General features: G+C 34.0%; 1 protein-coding gene across 3 annotated transcripts in view; it reads right to left on the bottom strand.

Annotated features, from left to right (window-relative positions):
- Window positions 1–2,981: 2,981 nt before the first annotated feature.
- Window positions 2,982–24,651, bottom strand: part of LOC148955809 (uncharacterized) — a 36,953-nt gene continuing 15,283 nt past the window's right edge. For 2 of the 3 annotated variants that reach the window (XM_089104361.1, XM_089104367.1), the window contains exons 4-7: window positions 16,215–16,376; window positions 12,145–12,252; window positions 5,757–5,840; window positions 2,982–3,134 (exon numbers count right to left, since the gene is read on the bottom strand). In XM_089104361.1, the coding sequence (XP_088960487.1) occupies window positions 5,760–5,840; window positions 12,145–12,252; window positions 16,215–16,376 (351 nt within the window). In that variant the 3' untranslated portion in view covers window positions 2,982–3,134; window positions 5,757–5,759. The remainder of the gene's footprint in view (window positions 3,135–5,756; window positions 5,841–12,144; window positions 12,253–16,214; window positions 16,377–24,651) is intronic. The other variant, XM_089104376.1, reaches the window with a different exon arrangement.

The raw sequence follows: 24,651 nt of genomic DNA, 5'->3' as shown, positions 1-24,651 counted from the left end.
TAGTATGTTTTGAATTAATTCCGTACAGTTTCTATATATCCCAAATTTTTCGCCTTTATATACTTAGTTCTAATAGCAGCAGTAGTAGTAATTTTTTGCCTTTATATACTTAGTTCTAATAGTAGCAGTAGTAGTAATAGTAGCAGTAGAATTAATTTTAGTAGCCTAAGCTTTTGTGGCAGTAGTAGTAATAAGAGTAGTAATAATAATAGCAGCAGTAGTAGTATGAGTAGAAGCTGTACCATTAGGATGCAAATATTTTCTTTTGGCTAATTCAACAGCCCCCTCAACAAGCCCTGTTAGTTTCAACTTCACACACCAAACTGTTCCTAAGATATTGAAATTACACCCTTTTTACAACCTTCATACAGACGGCGTGTTGTGATTCAGTCAACTCCCCCTCCACATTCCTTGAAACCTATACCCTTCATACCCTTCACCATACCCTTATGCATAGTTTTCATAGTAGTCACAGTAGTTGTACAGATATTACTAGTAATAGTATTGAATAGCGGTAGTACGACTAGCAGCCGTAGTATCAACATGAAATTTTCCTTAGCCTTACAAATATTTCTAATAGAAGTAGTAATAGTAGTAAATGTAGCAGTACCAGTTGTATTGGCAGTAGTGTGCACATACTGCCTTTTGGTGCAATTATCATCTCTGAAAGTTCAACTTAATTCCCAAATCAATTCTTGAGATACGCTATTTTGAGTGTGCATGCACATAGCGTCTTTTGATTTCGTTAGAATTTCCCCTCAATATTTTAAATGGAATAGCGTCGTAGTAGTAGTGGGGGTAGTTGTGGTAGTATTGGTAGCATGCAAATATTGCCTTTTAATTCTGCGTTACACCCTTTTAACAATCCGTATACACATAACGTGTTTTGATATAGTTCAACACTCACCTCAACATTCTCTGAAAGGTTCACCTGAATTCCCTTGAGGGGGGACTGATTGCCGTCCATTCACTTTTGTCTCTTAAAAAGGGCACTAAAACTTACAAATTTCATTCAAATGAACTCCATCCAATCCAAAGTTTATACGACCACCCGTTCCATATAAACCTTATATATCCCTGGGCATAACTTACAACCCTTGTCCAAGGGTTCTGGGGGATTGTGTCCACCCTAAAAACATTTTTATGAGATGTATTTGTGGAATTACGACATGGGGGGTATGGCTACCCCCCCCCCCCCGATCATTTTTACTCTTAAAAAGAGCGTTAGAACATCTTATTTCCAATTCAATGAGCCCCCTCCGTAGTTTATACGACCACTCTTTGCATAAAAACCTTACATGTAAGTTAGCATAACTTACAACCCTTGCCCTGAGGGCTGTGAAGAGGTGAGGTATCATCCTCAAAAAAATAATTTCCACACTTTTTAACAACGCTGAACGAAATGAAAATCTCGAAGTTTTGATTAGATGTTTTCGGGGAAATAGTGAGCGTAGTAAGGGGGTTACTTGCCTTCCAATATTTTTGACTATTAAAAGGGGCACTAGCCATTTCAATTTCAAATCGAATAAGCTCTTTTTGAAGTTTCTACGACAACTCTTTCGATACGAAATGTCCTGGTCTAAAAAAAAAAAAAATAATAATAATACATTGTACCTACATCACTCTTTATTTAGGCAGCACTATTGCGCTACCTATGATATTTAGGCGGATGTTGAACTAAATCAACACAGCTTTGAACATGTGGACTCTCAAAAAGGTTACAAAGTAATATCTTAAGAATAACTTATGCGCATGGAGCTTACTTTTTTCTGAAAAATTTGTTTTGTGGTAAAAATTTTTTTTAATTAAAAAAGAAAATAAACAAGTATCCGTGACATTTCGTTTGGAAAAAAAACAACAGACAAATACTATCCTGAGAGAAATATCGTCCTCCAATTCTAACAGCTCTCCATTTTTAACATTAGTGCTTTTCTGAAAGCATACTATACAGCCAAAAATTCTATTTACCAATTGCTTTTAGAAATAATTGAACACCAAAAAAGCACTAAATGATCTAAAAAAAAGAACTAAACGAGTCGTATGAGTCTAGCATTGTGACAAGACAAAAATAAACTCTTTTTTACTTTTCCTGCTGCAAGAAAACTCATCAAGGATCTGAGTTCACCTTACGATGGCTTGGATATAGGGTGCAAAAAACACCACATCTACCCACACAGACATCTATGACTTCAACCCTACCAAAATCATTTGGAAGCGACCCCACAGCCGACCGAAAAAACGGTGGTTCCACAGCCTCTCCGAGTTCCTAATGATGGTAAACACTAGATTAAGCGACACACAAATGCTCACCATGGACCGAAGTGGATGAAGGAGCAGACGTTACTCGCTACTCCAAGCAGCGCCCGACAGGAGATATAAGTTATGTAAGTCGAGTAGAATATTCAATCTCAAAATGTTGAGCACAGAGTCATTTTACGCAGGGTGATGCCTGTCTTGTTTACCATCGTTCTTAATATTGTCATTAGTTGAAATTTTATCTTTATTTGTGTTGATTTGTACAAATGATTTTCAGTGATCCCTACACCATTAGTGTTGCTATTCCCTCAGCATTTTAAGCTTTCAGCCTCATGTCTTTTATTGACTTAAGAACAAAATACTAAATCCCTTTTTACATTATGCTACCCCAAAGGGGGAATTTGGCAATGCTACTGTGTCTGGTTTAAGAGAGGGTTTTCAAACATCAGTGCACAAATTTTCTGCTTAGTGCATGTACATTTCTACAAACGGAAAGAGTTTAGGGCAAGAATAATCCTCTCCGCATTGGTGCGATTGGGCTGTCATGGACCTTAAAATGCACATTTTCAAAATCCATTCCGGCCCCTAATAGTTACAAGTTGATATTGGTAGCGCAAAACCCCAGATTAAGCAACCCAATTTGTGTCCTAGACCTATAGGGCTAATATAGTAATCACCTAGTCACTTGGCTTATTGAAACTAAAGATAGCCTAACAACCTTACAATACAACAAAATTGTTTTATTTGAATAGACAATATTTTATTATAAACGTTTGAGCACTTTTTAAATGTTAATAAATATAATAAATACCAAAGCACTATTTACACGTGGGATGAAGGGACTTGAATTACTTCTTAGCTTACTGGTTCGAGCTTTCCTGAAAAATAAAATAATTCATTTTATTTTGTTCGAGTCTGAGACACGAAAATAAACACAAGACATCCAATATTAGCCCATAGGTAAATTTAACATATTTCCGTTCACCTCGATTCACTTCGATCAATTCAACACCAACGACTAAAAAAGGCAATACACGAGGCAAGATGTGACACTGATTAAGCTGTATGTGTGATTAAGAGAAGTTAAAACTTATAGAGGGTACCCTCTATAAGATGGGCTCGAAGTAGAGAGCCGTTTCAAAATTTCGTTAAAGAGATCCAATACCTTAAGGGTCAATCTATCTAACCCATTTTTTTTTTAGAAATTAAAAAAGAACAACTATTTAGAATTGATTGGACGGTCTTGCCATAACTGGTAGAGCTTGGATAAGAGATCCGAAGAAACGACCAAGAACTAATAGTCGACAACTACATTCCCGGAAATCTTGGAAAAGACATTTAGCTTCTTTCTTTGTGCCCGAGGTACATGTATTCAGTTTTAATGAGACTTGTTTTATTATAAAGTGTCAAGTTGGTTTTTGCGATTAAACGAAGCTGAATATACTTTTTAAAGTTCAAGAAATAACAGTCCCTGAAATTTTATGTTATACCTGCTAGGAGTACACCCAAATTCAGCTCAAAGGAAATATCATTTGATAAATCTGGCAGACTTGGGAATTCCCAATGATGCTACCTGCTTTGACTGAAAGCCTTACGGAGACATAGGAAATAAAATTTTACTGATTTCCAACTAGTTTCCTGGGAGAATGTGCTAATGGACCCTTTGTCTTTGAGACGTTAGCCAGCGCTGATGCTCTAAAAATGCTTTTAAGTATTTTTCACTTTTATCTGGTTTGTTCAGTTCTTAGTTTTTTCTGTAGTTCTATCTGTTAAGTTTTCCTATATTGGAGACTTTAGGGCCCGATAAAAAGCCTTTTATAATAAAGATCTCGGTTCGACATATTCTTCTCCTTCTACGTTAAGGCACATGTTACTGTGGCACAGGCCATATTGGACAGTAAGTAAAGAGCATCTCAGCACAATAATAGCCCAAATTCCCCTAAAGAAGGGATTTTGATAGCATTTATACGTCAAAAGAATTGGTTTTCAAAATATATTAAATTCATTAGCTGTAATGTTACCCATAGAAAACTTCTAGACTCAAAAAATCTTACGGATTTGCTCAATTTTTTAGAACTACTACTTAAACACAAGGGCCTTTAATACAGAATATACATATATATATATATATATATATATATATATATATATATATATATATATATATATATATATATATATATATATATATATATATATATATATATATATATATATATATTTTTATATATATATATATATATATATATATATATATATATATATATATATATATATATATATATATATATATATATAATTACCACTATAAATGATTCGTCGTTTCATGTCTGCCCAATTCTGAACTCTCCACGTTAAAGTTTTACTTCGCTGTATAGTGTAAGGTTATTTATGAGTAGTGGTTCTTACATAGTTGAGACAAAAGTGAAACTTTAGGGTAGAGCTTGATTTCGGAAGGAAGTAACCCCTCTCATATATAAAATAATGTTTGTTACTTTTAAATTTCAGTGTTACTCGTTACTTTCAGTTAGAAAAAAAATTATTTAATAGCTACAAAGATCGACAAGTGAAGTGTGCATTCTAATACGCTGAATAATTCATCGTGTGATTCACATGACAATGTCTTTACACAGTCAATCCATTTGTAGGGAGGGCACTTATTACTTATTTTTATTATTAAATTAAACTAAGGCTACTTGTCATTCAAAAAAACAGTAGCAAGGGTATCCGGCGTGATTTTTACAATATTTTCATATAAATTTTAGCACCGTAATTTAAGGTTAAAACACCATCACCTCCAAAGCAAAGAAAGTGAGAGGCTAGAAAGAAACTGACCTTTGGTGCTTTTAAAACTACTTACGCCTAATTGACAGTGCATCATTACATAGCAAAAGTAAAAAAGTCCAAAACAAGTAAAAAAAACATGAATTTAATTTTAGTCCAAAAGTGAAAACAAAAGAATGAAACAGAGTAGAAAATAAAAGCAAAAAGAGGCAGAATCATAAAAATTTCTAATTTGCGTTAAAAGTCTTTTTAGCTTTGGCCCAAATAAAACCCAAAGCAAAAAAAGTAAATAAAGTTTTTCCATACTTTTACGCTTTTTGTACTTGTTTATACTTTGTATACTTTTATTTTATGTTTATAGTTTTGGGACAAAACTTCACTCTCATGCACTATTAGCTTACATGCTCATGCTCTACCAAACTCCTCACCGAAACCTCATCTCGCCCGTACTCTAGCAGCCTCCCTACGTGAAGCCAGGACATGAGTGAGAGCCAGGACATTGAATTACAAAAAAATGAATAATATGACCACCGAGAAAAAAGGCCATAAACCTGAATTCCATAAATGTAAATATATTCAAAGACCTTTTCACCACACCTTTACATGTTTTATAAGTTGTTATTTTATTTCGTGAAGTAAGAGGGTAAATATAAGTAGCAGGACTGAACATCATGCACTCTTTTTTATTTGCTGCTATTAGATTATATTTATCTTACCTTTCATTGGTCATTTGATTGTTGGCCTGCAACGTAAGCTTCAAAAGCCTGACCAACGATAGGCAGAAGCTCCTTAGCAACATTCTGGAACAAAACACGTAAATAAGAATTTTCTATATTTTACGTATTTACATGAATTTTTAAGACATGTACTCCTACATAATTTTTTACAGGGGTTTAGGGGGGAAGCGATTAGCGGTCTTGGCTTAGTGTCATTTTCCTATCGATAGCTGCTTCTGGCTCATAAAAAAATCCTTTTATTATTTTTTACTGTTTCAGAATAGGGGGGGGGGGAAGCTGAAGTTCTGATTTCATCTTGTGTTGCGTTGATTTTGTCTTGCGTTGGTTCGTCTATTATAGGATTAGAAAAGTGTCATATTCTTTGTATTTTCCTCATTTTTTCATTATTATAATTTTCATGGGCCTGTGAACTACGTTTTCTTTCCAACTTATGACTGTTGAACTGCCATGTAAAAGGATTTATTAACGTGTTTCCAAGGACACATTCTCTCAAAATATACTAAGCAGTCACCAGAAGATCTAGCGGCTTGATCAATCAATTCTGTAAATCGGTTCATGTAAGCTTTATTGATGCTTCAATCAACCCTTCAATCTTTATGAAAACTTATGTTTAATTTAGTTTTCGATTCTGGTTGTGTGAAGGTGTTTAATGTGAAATCTGGAAATACGTTCTAACAAAGACTTGGCCTTTCTTGCCTCGACTCTGGTTGTCCTTCAGCAGAAAAAATGTTGTAGGAAACATCGTTGGTCTATGGAGTGATAATAATTAAGATACCATTTCATATCTAGTATTTTCTTATCAGATCGTAATCATTTCAAATACTGAGTATCGTTAAACGAGTCGAATAATTATATCGTTAATCAAATAAACTCGAGTTTTGATTTCCAAGTTTCAAGATGTTTCCATGGTTGCTGGCAATAGACTGACGATCAAAATGTAAAAGGACGGTCAGTCAACCCCGTCAACTGCCTGAGCCATTTGGATTTTCTATGAATCACCACCAATCGATTGAATCCAGCGCGATAAAGGCGCCTCAGCAGTCAACCAGGCTTGAGTCAATCGATTGAAGGAAAGTCATGATAAAAATTGTTGGCTGTCTAGGTCCTCCTTAAGAATATACTCAGATGCTACATCATAATTCTAAATAGAGCTGCTGCTTCTTACAAAGCTGTTCTTCTAATACTCAGTGTGGGGTGTCTCTTTTTGCTAGTAATCAGGTCGCACTGTGTTAGTGCACGTTTGTCAGATTGGATGGATAAGCGGTGAAACAAGTAGAATTAGCCTTTCCAAAGTGGATGCATTTGTAAATTGCCAATTGCAACTGAATCCAATTTCTGAAATAAAGTTTGTAAAAATGTTCGTTGTATGGGGAGGGGTAGCAGAGGTGCTACTAAAGCACTAATTTTGATGAATCCAATCTCTCAAATAGAGTTTGTTAAAATGCCCAATAGGTGCTAGAATTTGGCCCTATTGATTCTCCTGAATATTGCCGGTTCTTTATTAATATATATTATTTGCCTATAAAAAAAATCCACCATTCTGTGTTTCTACACTAATAGCCATTTTAAGCCCAATATTAAAATTATCATTCACACAAATATAGCAAGGGTAATATTAAATAAACTTGGCTTGGTGAAGTCTCCAAATTCTCCATAAATGGGTTAATATAAAAAAAAATGAACAGTTCCCTCAATATTGACAATATATGAATTATTTGTCAATATTGACGACTAATTAATATATTGTCATTATAATTCAATAATGAATAATATATCATATATATCAAGTTATAATTCCATATTGAATTATATGAATTAGTTTTGTTGTGTTTGAATATTCAATTTATACTAATAAAAATGGGTTTCGTAGAACACACAGAAACTGCTAGATATGAACCCCCCCCCCCCTTTAGAAAAATTTACAGAAAAATCCAATACAAATACACCATATGCTATGAATTGGACTTGGTCCTTTAATTATCTATGCATGTATGGAAGATACAGAGGATGCTGAAACAGGTCGGAATAGGAGGTTCAAATAAAAATTGAGCTTAGAGATTAAATATTTCCAAATATTGATTCTTTCAGTTATTTGGTGATTGATAGTAAACACAATTTTATTGTGTCTTCTAATCACTTCAGTGTCATAATCTAAACGCATGAACCTCCTTGTAACAAAATGAAGGTATACTCTCTTTCCTCCAAATTATTGGTGCACAACCACCAATCAACTAGTATATTTTGTTTCTGGCTTGATGGTCCCAGGGTCTCTATCAGAAATCATGAGCTTTCTACGAATATTCTGATAAATCTTTGAGGTTTCTCATATACGAAAGTTTCTATTTATTACTGAGGTTTCCCCTATAAATACTTGTAGGCCATGCAACTCATCTTTTTGTCATTCTTTGTGTTTTTATGAATTTTTAACATGAATTTTAAATAGTCAAATTTTATTTAGGGTAGGAAATTATCTCCGAAGAATCAAGGGACTTCACTAGACTGACTTCGTTAGCAACCACACCCTCCTGTCACGTACGGCACAAACTCCTTTCTCGACGCAGCTCGCCGAGCGAACTGTTTGGTGTACGGACACTTCCTTCGCGTGTCACGCGACGCCCCAGCACGGGTCGTATTCGAGTTCGAATCCTCGCTACACGGATGGAAGCGACCCGGAGGACGCCCCCCCCCTAGGTAAAAAGACAAAGCCGATAAATTCCTCGCCCAAGCCCACATCCTGGTGGAAGAAGCTGCGAGCATGGCAAGCGATAGGTCAACCTGGAGGCACCTGGTCTCATTGTTCTCTACGCCAAACCCTCGGCAGGAGCCTTCAGTCAAGTGAGTAAGTCGAGTAGGAATGGGACTTAAGAAGCTAAGTTCAAATTTAAACTAAAGTGAAATAACACAAAAACAAGAGAAAACATTTAAAGGAAAAACAAAACAAAAGTTGTACTATAAGATTATACGCCTTTTTCTGCTATTCTAAGAAAAAAAAAATTAAATTGTAATGTTATTGACAAATTTGGAGACAATAAAAATAGATGAATTGACAGATAAATGGATGTGCATCTTTATAAAAAATTTGTTAAGTATACAAAATAAAACTGTTTAAAAAAATAAAGATTTTTAAAAGAAGGAGTAAGCCCCAAGGAATTATTTCTCCAAACATGTGATTTATCCTAGAAATTTTTTGGGATGTTTGCCCTAGCTACAAGAAACTAAATTATAACAATAAAATCATTTGATGAGCAGTTAAAGTGTGCAAGAAATTGCTTTGCTATATAACGCATGATTACTTTTCTTTATTTTTATATTGATTTTTATTCTTTTAGAATTGTTTAACCATGAGTGGTTATATAAATAAAATTAAATGTCTTACGAAGAGCATGGAGTTTTTCTTTTTTTTGAAAAATAAACCCTTTCATATGCCTTCTATCATAGCAGTGGATTAGTTGTCAACCCTAAATAAAACCGATTTCATTGTAGTCTACTGTAGATGATATGCAGATGCAAATACGTAGATGGCAATATTAGATGACTATAAAATTGTCATTTTATATTAAAATATTAAAAATGCAGAATTAAAAAAATAGTATACCATCAAACGCACGAAGTTTCCTCACAGGTAGCATAAATTTTAAGCTGTCAACTAAGTGAAAATTCTGATTATACGGTTTTGGTTTATTATGCATATTTTTTTACAATATTTCTTGAGATGCCATACTATCAAGATTTATTTACGTCATTAACATTACCAGTTAAATAGGCTTTGTAATAAAGCAAGTTGATAATCTAAAGCGTAGTGATAAACAGCCACTGTCCAGAATTCCCACTAGTAGAAACCATACATTTGATTACCAGTGTTGTGCTTTTTATAGACCAGAATTGACCCTACACTTATATATAGGCCAGACATATGCCTTATTATAGGCCAAAGGCAGGGGGGAATCTCCAGCATTTTTATTGAAAGGCAAGAGAGGTCCAAATCCGGATAGTCAAAGGGCATAGGATGCATAATAATTTTTGCTCCACATTATTAGGGGGCAACTTCCACCCCCAAACGACGCCTCTGGCCAAAGGCATATGAGAATTAGATTGCATTAGTCAAAGTAAGTTAGCTAGGAATTGCCAAAAAGTTAGAATGAATCAAACTATAACTAAAGATTAAATAGCTTCAAAACAAAATTAGGAGAAGACAAACTAAAGAAAAAACAAGACAAATATATACTTGAAATTATAAGCCCTTCTCTACCGTCGTGACAAAGTACAATTATATAGCGACTTGGTTTTATTATTGCTATTATTCATTATTGTTTATCATTGTTATTTATATAATATTATTACTATTTATCAATATTATTGTGTGTCTTAGTAGGGACTTTATGTCTGTTAGCAGACATTCAACTGTTGGCAACGATTTCGGAGACGGGAATAGGCCTTTTATGTATTCACAGACATAATTAATTTTGTTTCTATGTTGAAAATAACAAAAATACCAGCCACCATTCTGATGGAGTTTTAAAGCTTTTTGCCAGCATAGTCACAATATATACTTCTAAAATTAGCCAGAATCTCCATGAAAAATACACGGATACTAATTTTCAATAACTACGTAATAAGATTTGTTATAAAATTCAGAATCCAAAACTGAGTTTGTCTCACTGACATTAATTTTTATCTTTTGAATGGACAATTTTTGGTGCCAGTGTATGGTAATAGTGGAATCAAATGCAAGTTTGAGCTGTATGTTACAATCAAAATATCTACAAAACTTATTTTTATCTGGTAAAGTTAAAGGATAATAAAACATCCTTGGCTTCAACATTTTTACTATTTTTTCCTTGGGTAACGCATTGAATATTCTGTGATGCCTAATTTTAATTATATTAGTATCCTACGCTAATTTATATTAGTGTACTATCTCATTATGCATATTCCAGAAAACATGGGCAACTTATACGAGTGGGAGCTGGTGCTAGTGTCAACGAAAAATCTATGGACGCCATCTAATGCTTGGCGATGTTTGACACTTATTTCCAGTATAATAATAAAATTAATTAATTTAGTTAGTGCAATTGGTAAAATTAGGGTAATAATCAGCGTCTGATCTCAGTTCCTGACAAAAAAAAAAATATTACAAAGCTTGAAAAAATGCCAAGTGTAGCCCAACAATAGATGGTGTTGAAATTTTTTGTCGACACTGGCACCAGTTTCCATTCTTATAGGTTACTCAGACCCTTTGGTATGTTCTTTATCTGACCAATAGATGGTGTTGATACTAGCACTAGTTTCCACTCTCATAGGTTACTCAGACCCTTGTGTATGTTCTTTATCTGACCAATAGATGGTGTTAACACTAGCACCAGTTTCCACTCTTATAGCACTAGTTTCCACTCTCATAGGTTACTCAGACCCTTGGGTATGTTCTTTATCTGACCAATAGATGGTGGTGATACTGGTATGTACTTTATCTGACCCTTTTACCAGAAATATATTTGATTTTTGATTTAAGCTACTCAAACTACTTCAAGCAACCAAACTACAGAGCGGTAGTTAAACAAATTACTTATTCTAAGAAGTGATTAGCAAAACAATTAAAATAAAAATTTCTAATTGTGTCATTCACGAAAGTAGTTTCTTAGTGCAAGGAAACTAAAATTGTAGTACAGACTGCATTAATACTCGTTTAAGTCTTTTTATATTAAATTTTAATATTGAAAATAGTAATATTTAATTCAGCAATATTCATGTTAATATTAATACTAATAATATTACTATACTAGTATTATATTATGTTAATATTATAAAGTTAACAATATTAATATTATATTCAATATTTAATATTGAAAACATTAAAATATTAAAAAATATTAATGTCGATCCGAGCCGAATAAAATTCTGGAACAAATCGTATTTGCTCATATTTGTACTTTATTGCGCTTACAATTCTAAATGTTAAATTGTTAGTGTATCATTAAGCGTTATACTATTTACGGTAATACACACATAATTTTTTGCAAGACGTAAGTACAAAGCAGACAGTTTTTATTTAATTTGTCACCATTCAACATTCAGTGGGTTAGAATTGCTCGTCAATTGAAAAGTTGTTATGTTACATAACATAGTGTGTACAGAATAATGGTAAATCTTTTGAACAAGCAGGTTTTTCAGTTTTGCTAACAGGTTTTTCGAAAAGGTAAAAGAGGTTTTTCAGTTCTATTTTAGCCAGTTAAATGTACAAATTTGCTATTTCCTTTTAGATTTGGCGATGTGACACATATCATGACACCTATCTTAATGTCTGTTCCGTAACACATTTGAAATACCTCAGGTGAAGTATTTGATATCTCTATATGATTCTTTCCATTACCTTTGCTACTCCAGTAATACTCTCGCGGACGTTTCTACTTTCTTTAGGTGGCAATACTGGCATTTCTTTTTCTTCGTCGTTTTCAGCTACTTTCTCTTTCGTTTCGGGCTGTAAACAAAACAAAAATTTAAAAATTATAATGAAGTATACAAAATACAAAGCATGGATCTTTTAAAATGCAACCAATGCCGCGTCTAGGGGAAGGCCTCTGAATTTGAAATCCCTCTCCCCTCCCTCAAAAGTTTCGTATGACTGAAAACGTATCAAATATGCACATAAGCAAATATTGAATGTGTGTTTAAATTTGTTTTTACACCCCCCCCCCCGATAAAACACCTCTCCTATCCCCTCCCCCCAAAAAGTGCAAGAAACAATTCCCTCCGCTCCGGAAGTAAAATTCAGGATACACCCTTGACTGCAACATCATGATCCAACAAATTGTCAACGTACATCTAGATGTAGCAAGAATTTCTTAAGATTTTGTGTTCTAGTAGTTTTTGGAAAGAGAGAACAGAAAAAGCCCCCTCGTACAGCCCCTATTCGTTTGCGCTAATTTAATGGTGTTATTTATCAAGCTATTTATTCTAATGGAAGAAATAGAAACTGAAAATAAAATTGTTTTTTAATTGTAATTTATGAGCAATCATTCGAGTTTTTTTTTCAGCCTGAGGACATAGGAAAGCATGCATAAACTTGATTCTCAAATTATCACTGGGGAGAACACGAATATTCAAAAAGCCAATTACTAACTACAAAAAATCGAGGTATTTAGTTTAAATATAGTTTAAATAAACTAACTACACCTTAAAGGAGGTGGAAAAGAGCTCCATCTAAAAAAAGCTTTAGGGAAGAAAAAATTTTATTTTTAAATTTCCGTAGATCTATAAACTAAACCACCTCTCATCCCTCTGAAATTTAGGACAAAAATGACATGGCTTTTCTGTCGAAACCAATTTTAGCATAAAGACGCAATATGTCACCCCAAGTTCATTTTTAAAATCCAATCCAACCTAAACTTTCTAGTTTTTATTACCTTAATTAAATAAATTGGTACTATAGTGTTGTTTTTCTTGTTGGTTTCTGTTATTGGTATTTATATAATTTGATATTAACTTTTCTAGAAAAGGCTATTGCTATTCTTATGAGTTATTTTTAGGAAAAAAAAACGATTTTCGAGGAAAAAAAAAATCGGAATCTAGTATGCATTGAACATCCCCTTCATCTACCTAAACTAACACTGAGATTGACCATGAGGCTGTATGATGGAAGTGTGGCACACCAGTTGCACCCTATAGTGCACCCCAATTGTGCTTGTACCTTTAAACACAATCTTAACCATAAAAAAGAGCATAAAATTAACAATTTAAAAACGCCTCTCCTTTTGCTTTAGCATGTATACTTCAGGACAGCCATTATCCTGCAATTTTACCTAATTATCAGTACTGACTGTTACAATACCAAGTGGTAAACCTATGGCATAATTATAAAACATGCATAAACCAATTGTTATCGTAAGAATCCATAAAAATATTTCTTGATTTAAACAAATAAAGAGAATAATGCAACCATAACAAAAAACTTTTTGGTGCTATTATAAACATTATACTGATTACTCAATCAGTGAGGCTCAAATGAAGATCACCAGTCAAGGTGTTTGAGGAACATTCTGATCTTTATAATAATTAAATAATAAAAAGGCTATGGTTTTCACCTTCGGATTGTTTTGGGTATCCGACTTCCTGATTATATTTTAAACAGTAAGCTGTGCAAAAAATGCGGCTCAATCTTGCTTTCTAGGGCTATAATGAAAGAAAGGTTGAGAGGGCTAGGGCACATGGGCGTAGGCAGGATTAGGCAGCATATTCTCTAGGGGGGGGGGGCAGTCGATAGTGTGATGGAGTTTTATCAACTGCTTTTTCCAAACCATCTGCTTTTTCAGCCATATCTAATGTGAATTTGAAGGTCTAGGGGGGGCCGCTGCCCCCCCCTTCCCTCCTTCCTACGCCCATGCTAGGGCACGTTCCGCGGATGAAAGATGACAGATTGGTAGATTGACCATTTTGGTCAACTGTATAAGGTTAAACGGAAAGCAAGTCGCTTTTGGTTGGGGTGGGAGGATGTAATTAAAGATTTCAGGGAAATAGGAATAGGAAATAGAAAATAGTAAAGATTTCAGGGAAATAGAAAATAGGAATTTCTTTTTGGGAGGTTGTAAAGAAAGAGGCTTTGAATAGATTAAGATGGAGGAGCAGCGGGTGTAGCTGCGCTGACATTAGGCAGCTTGGTGCATCTATGAGTTGTTAGTAGTAGTAATAGTAGTAGTAAAGCAAGGCGTAACATTAAAACTTAAAGGAAACAGAAATTATTCCGTATTTGAGGGTGTTTTCTGCTTCTTAGCCTCTTGCCCTCTGCACAGAAGTTTTAGTGCTTTAAAGAAGCTTCTTGTTCTAGTTCAAAACCTTTTGTTTCAGCAGTCTTTACTAAAGAATTGGGGCAAAATGTTCAAATGACTGAGATTAATTCCTATCCTCTCATATTGTTTTCATATCTATATGAATACCGATGGGAAATTAGATAATTTGGGCATTCAAATACACTCTTTGAGGCAACTGCCCCCCCCCCCCTTTCCCACATTACCACCCTTCGTTCCGACTTCATAATAATTGATGCGCAACTATACACATTTTTCAGGAAAAATCAATTGAATCAACCACGTTAAATCAAGCATTATGATTAACATCCTTATTAACAACCATTTATCTTGTTTCAATATGGACTATGTGACTGTTGTTTTATGGACTATTTTATGGACCATTGTTTTAGTATGAACTATTCTGGAACGAATGCATCACCATCCTGTGCAACTTGGAAGTTTCATTATATAAAGTTTTTGATGCTTTCAAAATGATTGGCTGTCTCAGAAGTTTCAATCAATATCTAATTTGTCCCCATTTGAAGAAAATCGTAGTTTGGTGCCTCAAAATATCAGAAAATGGCACATTCCACTCGCACAATCTCTGTAGTAACTCAAGAAGGGCACTAGAACATTTAATTTGCATTAAAAGAGCACTTTCTCGATCTTTTAGGACTATTGGCTTGATCAGATCACCCGGAGAAACAAAAAAAGAACTTGCATCCTTTACCTTTCATTTGGGTAAAAATGCAATATTCCATATTTTTGTAAATAGGAGCTTAAACATTTTGCAAAAGGTTCTCTGATTTTCCCACACTCGTAGCTTTTGATGACTAAAACTTAACTTAAAAATTTCATATACTTGGAATCACCATAAACAAAACAATATTTTGATGCATTAATTGTTATTAAAATTCTGTTATTTGGAGTTTCGGTTACTATTGGCTGAGTCGTTCCTTACTTAAAGTTTGTTACCACAAACTGTTTTTCTTTTCTGATTCTGTATCTACCCACCAATAAATTTATATACATCCATTCTATTTCTGTAGATTCATTTACATAAATCTATTCTCTTTATATTTCTATTCAATTAATTTACATAGATTTCAAGAAATTTGTAATAATTAATTTCTATGTAGGAGAAGCAAATCCGGGATTAGAGATCAAATTGAGTGAACGCAACCTGATATAAGGATGCATTATAGCTTCTTTTCATCACCTTCAGCACCTGTTATATTGATTTTGTTATTAATACACTTAACAAGAAATAAATTTCATCGATCAAACTTTAGAAAAACAATAGAGTAAAACATTTATTGTATAATTTTGCAATTACTGACGATGGGGAATAAATGCGGGGATATGTGCGTATTATTCTAGAACTGAAGCTTTTCTTTACATAATGATTTCTAGTATTTAAAGGGCATTTGTCCCCCATACTTTGGAAAAAAAATTCATTATATAGCCCATGCACCTTGACTCTCCCCCCTCCAATCAAAATGCTGGAGCTAACATATATATATATATATATATATATATATATATATATATATATATATATATATATATATATATATATATATATATATATATATATATATATATATATATATATATATATATATATATATATATATAAGTTCTAGTGAGGACTCACCTGATTATCCTTGGTTTCAGCGGGGGCAGTTTTGGAATCGGTCTGTTTTTTTGGAGTTCCTCTTCTTCTGTTGAATGGGTTTATCTTTATTCTGTTACGTAAGTTGGCAGCATTCTTGCGAATGCCAGAGATCAAACCAGAAATACGACGAGTTGGTTTAGCCTAAAATATAAATACACTTCTAAGTCGAGTAGAGTTTTGAATCTTTTATTTAACTTAACTTATTTTGAAAATGATGATCGGGGCATAATTTCCAAAATAATTAGATTTCCTCATCAAGCGAAGAGGATTAGAGGTGCTTAAAATATACAGCTTGAAATATACAGCAAACTTTTATTGTGTACAGAAGCAAATGATATTGAAAACCAAGACCAAATTCATCAATCATTCGTCATCGATCATTTGGCCATTCATTTATCAGTTAATGACAGACTATTTAATTTATTTATGTATTAATCCAATCATTCATTGACCACTAAAAATGGTCACCTAAAGGACATTTGGAAACTGGAGTAGAAGAAACAAAGTTGTCATCTTAGACTTTTGACATAATCTGTTTTGTGATATTTGCATTACCAAATAGGTTGCGTGCCAGTTCTTGCTGATTGATTTTAAACAATTGCTCATTGTCATCATTGTTAACATTGTCATCATAACCACCGTCAAGAGGATTCTGTATTGCCTGGGTTGAGGGTTCTGTAAATACAAAATTTAAAGAGACTAGAAGCCCAAAAATGGTTCCGCCTTCAGATTTTTCACAGACAATTCCAGATAAAACCAAGCTTGGTCTGGTTTAAGGACTAGAGATCTGAGGAACTAAAGTAAATAGGGTATATGTGTAGAAATACTTGAAAATTTTTACCATTACGGGAAAATCAACTGACCAAACCCAATGCCACACTGATTATTTCTCATTTAGGCCTGATTCCTTGCTATGGTTTTTATGGAGGCTTCAGACAATGTGATACCCTAAACCGAAAATCGGAGGATGTAAAATAGTTTTAACTATACATATGATACATCTGTAATTTGAATTTCTCCATGGTCTGTGTTATTTTCAAAGATAATTAGAAAGCAAAGAAATCACGATGATCATTTTTTTTGTTATTGAAAAAATTGAGATGATTATTTCAATGTTATCTCAAGGTTTGATTATCTCAAACCTTGGTAATATCCTTTGAAGATTCAACTTCACATGTCGCATCCTACAGAAACTGAGCCTCACTCTGTGTGATAGTGATTTTGCTGACGACACAGCCTTCTTGTCTGATTTAAGAGAGAAGCTAGAACAGAGCACAACTGAGCTCTTGAACATTACAGTGTGAGTCGGTCTGTCAATAAGTGCACTGAAAACAGAAATGGAAGAACACAGTCTACTTTTTGAAGCTTTATCCGTAACATCCTCTCAGTAATAAAGTACGTATGTGAACGTTGGGCATTAACAAAACAACTCAAACAACGAAGGATGCCCGTGGTCGTCTTCCTCACTATGTTTGTTGCTGGGTATCCAGTATCAGATGGTTCGTTTTAAAAGGCCACTTTCCATGTTTTTCAGTGTTCAGTTAAGATCTTTCAGAGGTTTAGAAAAATACTGGGTATCCAGCATTGTAGAGAGGCGTTATTGTCGCCTTATGCAGCATTTGGTGAGGGAAGACTTAAGCAATTAAGCAATAATAAAATAGTCAAAAAAAATATGCATTTATAAAATACATCTTCATTCATAAAACAACTTCACAAGAAAAACCAACTTCATTCATAAAAGTTTAGTTTTGGTTTTCATTACTGGCAATCAGCCAATCCCAAAAATAAAAGAATAAAAATCAGTGTTCTGAAAATCGATCTTTAGTATGTTATATAAAATCAGTGTATGCATTAAAATATAAATAAATAAAAATAAAGCTGGTAATTGAATCCATTTTAATCGTTAATGTCTAAAAAAATTGAATTGCTATAAAAACACGACAGCTCAGATTTACACTCAAACTTGAATTTCTTAAGTTCAATACCCGTTATAGCTGATGACCCTCTAACCTACAGAAGCAGAAAAGAACTAAACCAAATCCTTCTGTTATTTGCTTTGTAACCATAGCCCTAAGGTTGGAAAAAAATAATATGGTTTGCAAATGAGGCAAAAATTTTGAGATTGTTGGTAAAATATTTACCATCAATGACGACTGATAAGGGAAAATATTCATTAAATCAAGTTCTATTTCTATTTCAAGTGCAAGAACGAATAGCTTATCAATTGGAGCTAAAGATCCAGGCATAGAATTTACTCTAAGAGATGAGTCACATATACCAACCCCCTCCTCCCCAAATCAGAAAATATACAAGATATATCACAAAATGTGCCAAAAATTATCAAAATGCTCAACAGTTTGAGTTTTTGTCACTATTCTGGAATCTGGCCAAAATTCGGCCACCGTTCAAATTTCTGCTTAAAAGTAATAGTAAGAAATTTGTAAATAGATAAAAGCACATGAGTTGACTGACGATTTAATTTTTTTTTTTTTTTTTTTTTTTTTACCAGAAGTGTATGGAAAAACGAATTTCAAAAACGGTAAATTGTCAAGTAAAGGCAAATATATAAAGAAGAATCGAAAACTTCATGCACGCATAAGAATTAAGTTTATAATTAAAGTAGTTTTGAATTATATTTAATTTGTACTTAAAAAAAAAAAACTTTAGTTTTGCGCTCAGGAACAATAATTTATTGTTTGGAGGAAATAAGTATTAACTGTTTATTAATTTGTTTTGCAAGCTCTTTAATAGCTTGCAGAAACAAGGCTGTAAATAAATTTGTTAGTAGCAATTTCGTTAGGACAATGAAAACACTTAAGACGGTGGGAGACAGAAAACAAGTAGTACCATCTATCTTGACATAGTTTTTTCTTCAGGTTTTCCCTAAGAATCTATCATATCTTAATTTAGGAGAAAACTCTTCACCTAAAATTATTTCACTTTCAAATTTTGTTTTCAGCTGAAAAAATAACATTTTAATCGTGCAACATAATTTAGTAAGGATGAAAATAAATACATCGCTTGATACTTTTTTTCGTTTCCTTTCATAATTTAATAATCGCTTTGGATTAAAACTATGTTCCGAGCCCTTAAAGGGCCAAAAGGGTTCAAAACAGCCTACAGTAACCAGAATTTTGAAGAATATGTTTCTAAAAAAATATCTAATGGGAAAAATTGTCATTTGCATCTGATTCAGGAATACTACCCATACTACTACTAATAATTCACTACAGAGCCAAGCCACCTGAGGGCAACACGACTGCACACATTCAAAGCCTCCCTCTTTACGCCCTCCCAAGAAGTTCTTATTTCTCTTAAATCCTCCCCTATGAAATCCTCCAGCCCCAACTAGGGGCGACTTGCCTTCTGTTTGGCTCTAGAAGGCTGGCCGATAAGGACAATCTTTGGCAATCTGTCATCCTTCATCCGAAGGAAGTGTCTTAGCCATCTCAATATTTCTCTCATAATAACCCTAGAAACCGGGATTAAACAACAATTTTTTTCTCACCCAACTGTATGAGATGTGGTCAGGCAGTCGTGTACCCAAAACTATCCCCTAGAAAACCAAAACAATTTCCCTAGAAAACATCTAGCAAATCTTCCTTCGTTTTTCTGAGCACCCACGCTTTAGAGCCATGCTTGACCACCGTCATCACTGTAGCTTCCAATAGCTTAAACCTTCGTTCGCAAATTTATCAACCTATCCTTCCAAACTTTTTTTGACTGTGAAAAAACACTCTGAGCCTGGGTTATTCTACTTTCAACATCTACACTGCATTCACCGTCTTTGCTAATAATATCATCTAGGTAAGTAACGCTGTCAAGGTGATCGATCTTCTCGCTACCCAACATCACCTTTTCACCTTCACTTCTTATTTTCATTAGTTATAACAGTGAAATTTTAGTATGAAAACAAACTTGCGGTAATAGAGCCGGAAACCCCTCAAAAATGACGTCAGTTTCGCTGTTACGGTATTTTCGAGGGATTTCAGGCTCTTTTAAAAAAAGACTGTATGAGGGGGGTTAGTTGCCCTCCAATTCTTATGGTCACTTAAAAATAGCATTAGAACATTTAACTTTCGTTCAAATGAGCCCTCTTTCAATTTTGTAGGACCTTGGGTTCGATAAGATCACTGAACAAAAAACAAATAAACGCGAATCCGGGATCTTTCGTCTGGTAAAAAATACAAATTCCACATTTTTGCATATAGGAGCTTAAAACCTCTACAGTATGCTTCTCTGATACGCTGAATCTGATGGTGTGATTTTCATTAAGATTCTATGACTGCTAAGGGGTGACTTACCCCTTTTTAAAAAATCAAGCAAATTTTCTCAGGTTCATAGCCTTTGATGAGAAACACAAAACTTTATGAATCTTATATATCAGTAGGATAAGATAATTTTATATATATATATATATATATATATATATATATATATATATATATATATATATATATATATATATATATATATATATATATATATATATATATATATATATATATTTACATATATATTATATATATTGATATCAAAATTCCGTTTTTTAGAGTTTCGGTTGCTATTGAAGCCGCGTCACTTCTTATTTACAGTTCGTTACCAAGAAATGTTTGATACTTAGGGGAAAATGAGCCTGCATGCAGTGGAGTATTAATTTTTCTTCTTTGATAGGACCAAGGATCCTACCTGCAATAAGATACAATTAATAACCTAGATTGCAACCCCACCCTTTTCCAAAAAAAAAACCCTGACACTTCAGCTTTTGTCCCATGCCACCATTGAATATTTTCTAAGGTGTTCGAAGCAGGCACAAACAGTTATTTATGTCTGCTTTTTATTGCAACCAATCTTATTGGATGCCTAGTTGTTGTTAACTTCCTCACATGGGCATATACTGGATTTTTTTTTCTGGGAGGGGGGATAAAACATAATTTGCAAAACACACAAAAACTTGTCTATACGTATTTCTGTTCCTTTCTTCCTATTAAAACAAGTTTCCTTATGAGAGGGGGGGGGGTCAAACACAATAGCCCCCTTCCCCCTGGATACGCCTTGCCTAATCGCATATGCCAATACTTATTCTATTTTGTCTGGTACCCATTCAGGTAATAAATCCAGGGGAAAAATTTGCTTGATTTGCACAAAGATAAGCCAGTACGGTTAAGAAATTAGGTCGACTCTGCTCAATTAATTTCACTTTCGCAAAAAGAACCGGATATTGATGCGGTGAGCCTACTTCGTCGAAAATAATAAATCACCCGACTAGGCAGTTTAGAAATTTAGCTTGCACAAAAATATGCTTTTGCACTAAAAAAAAAAAAAAGAAAAAAAAAGGATTAGCTTAGCCTCGTGAAATATTTTCACTTTTAAATAATGGATAAAGCTTAACAACCAAAAACGCTTCATAAAAATGATCAATAATTTATTCTTGAAGACAAGAGGGGGATTTAATACTTCAACAAATTGGTCCATACAATAAAGCAAGGGACTTTAATAATTTGATAATTCCATCAAACAGTTCGTGGTAACGAACTGTAAGTAAGGAGCGACCCGGCTCAATGGTAACCGAAACTCTAAAAGATGGAATTTTGATACCAATAGATACATCAAAAGAATCAGATTTTAATGCTGATTTCAAATATATAAGTTTCATCAAGTTTAGCCTTACTTATCAAAAGTTACGCGCCTGAGAAAATTTTGCTAATTGTAGAAAAAAAGGGGGAAAGACCCCTTAAAAACTATAGAAACTTAATGGAAATCACACCATCATATTCAGCGTATCAGAGAATCTCACCTCGGGGTTTTCAAGCACCTATCTGCAAAAATGTGGAATTTTGCTTTTTTTGCCAGAAGAAAGATCACGGATGCGTGTTTATTTGTTTGTTTGTTTGTTTGTTTTTTTTCCCCAGGGGTGATCGTATCGACCCAGTGGTCCTAGAATATCGTGGGAGGGCTCATTCGAACGAAAATTAAAAGTTCTAGTGCCCTTTTTAAGTGACCAAAAAAATGGAGGGCAACTAGGCCCCCTCCCACGCTCATTTTTTTTCAAAGTCACCCGATCAAAATTTTGAGATGGCCATTTTGTTTAGCATGGTTGAAAATATGATAAATATGTCTTTTAGGATGACTTAATCTCCCAAAGTCCCCAGGGGGAGGGCTGAAAGTTATGAACTTTACCCAATGTTAACATATAGTATTGGTTATTGGGAAGTATACATACGTTTTCAGAGCTGATTTTTTCTGGTTGTGGGGGGGAGTGGATCAGGGGTTATGTGGGAGGATCTTACCATGAAGGAAGTTTTCATGGGAGAAAAGACATTGCTATGTAGGGGTGACGGATTTCCCAGCATTATTTAAATAAAGATCAGAAATTATATATAAAAAAAAACAAGTTTTTTAACTGAAAGAAATGAGCAACATCAAAACTTAAAGCGAACAGAAAATATTACGTATATGATTGGGTTCACCCCCTAGTCAGTACCTGGCTCTTTAAGCCAAAAGATTTTTCAGTACTTTCATAAGAGCTATTTATTCTAATTAACGGCATTTGTGATTAAGTGGTCATTTTTAAAGAATTGGAACAAAATTCGAACTTTAGCTTAAAGAGCGAGGTATTTGCTAGAAGGTGAGCCCCCTAATATACGTATTAAAAATATAAGAATATAGAGGTTCGTTACGTAAGTTAATTCGTAAGTTACGTATATTTATTACTAATAAAAACGTTCGTAAATAAAATTAAACAAGTTTCGAGAAAGCCATTTAACCAAATAAAAGTAAAATTAATATGCAATTTTTTTTAATTATTCATGTACGGTGAGCCAAAATCAAAACCTGCATTAATTTAAAAACGTTCAAAAATTAAATATAAAAAACAAGTTTTCTTTAACTGAAAGTAAGGAACGACGTTAAAACTTAAAACGAACAGAAATTATTCCGTATATGAAAGGGGCTGTCCGCCTCGCTCTTTACGCTAAAGTTTGACTTTCTCACAACTCTATTTTTTTTAAAACAAACAATAGGGGTAAACATCTCCTCGAGAACATAAATAGTCTGTCTAAAAATAATCGAAGTCATTTTCAAATATTACATAAATATGTATTTTTAATCTTTCCTAGGGTTCCCATCACTTCTTCCTGTTGGTTACTGCAATGCTGCTCAAATTTTAGTCGTACGGGAAAAATGGACCGCCCCCCAAAACCGCCTTTAAGCACAGTGTAAATTAGCAAGGCACTGGACACCTATGGACTGGGCGTTAGAACTGTTCTTACACACTGTTTAAATTAGCAAAGTGTTGGGCACTGGAACTGTTTTTAGCCACTCTAAACTCACAACGCAGTCTTTATTCAATTGTCCTTCCATTTTCGTTTTATTCCTACTTCTACGTCTCCCACCCCGTCTGGGGTGGGAGACGTCATAAAGAAAGATTTAAAGGAAATGGGAACTTCGTGGGCGGATGTAAAAAGGGAGGCTTTGAATAGATTGGGGTGGAGGAGGAACGGGCGTAGCTTTGTTCGCCTCAGGCGGCTTGGTGCTGCGGTGATTTGTTAGTAGTAGTAGTAGTAGTAGTGGTAGAACAGCTTAGGTTCGAGAAAACATATGTTCTTAACAAGAACATATATGTTTATATGTAACACCTATGCAAAAGAAATTCTGCTGAGGAAAAAGTGATAACATTTTATCAATAAGGGCTCACCAAAATGATACGACATGCCTACATAGGCTTCAGCACTTTAGATAAAATTAATGGGGCGTGAATTATCCTATTTAAAGATATCGTTACCAATTTAGAAAAGCCAAATCAGTAGTTAAGTCATATCCAAGCTCTGCCTTGATGCAGCAGTCATAAGGACATAGGGAAGAGAGCGTAGAGATCAGCTGAGCAAAGGAAACTCAAAAATTGCAAAAATGCGCCTTTTAAAGTTGTAAAATCATAATTCTTATCATATATAATAAATTTTAACGAAATTTTACTTATGGATGTTTATCCGGAACTCTCCTCCCCCCCTCCGTCACGATCTAACTTTGAAGAATTGTGTAAGCAAAATGTTGGTGCTATTCTTCCATGTGCAGTTTAACATTTTCAGATTAGGTGAAGTACTACAGTTTTTTAGACAGCAAGGAGGCGTTACTAAATCCAGCTCTGTCACTACCTATCACAATATGAAATACCTATCAATACCTATCAAATACCTATCAAATACTTGTCAATACCTATCACAAATGAAACGCCTTCACAGTAGATTTCTTCTCTCACAAAACATTAATCTAAACAATAAAAACAATAATAATTTAGCTCAATATCAAATGATTTAATAGAAACAGTAGTTTAATTCAGGGTAAAAATCTGTACAAAATCCTGTGTAGGATTTTCCTGTTTTATCCTGTTTTAGGCATTTCAGAATCATTCTTAAAC

Source organism: Artemia sp. Qi Xiang Cuo, chromosome 2 (assembly GCF_049724085.1).
Source record: "Artemia sp. Qi Xiang Cuo chromosome 2, ASM4972408v1, whole genome shotgun sequence".
In the NCBI taxonomy this organism is placed as follows: Eukaryota; Metazoa; Arthropoda; class Branchiopoda; order Anostraca; family Artemiidae; genus Artemia; species Artemia sp. Qi Xiang Cuo.
This window is presented reverse-complemented; position numbering and strand designations above follow the sequence as displayed.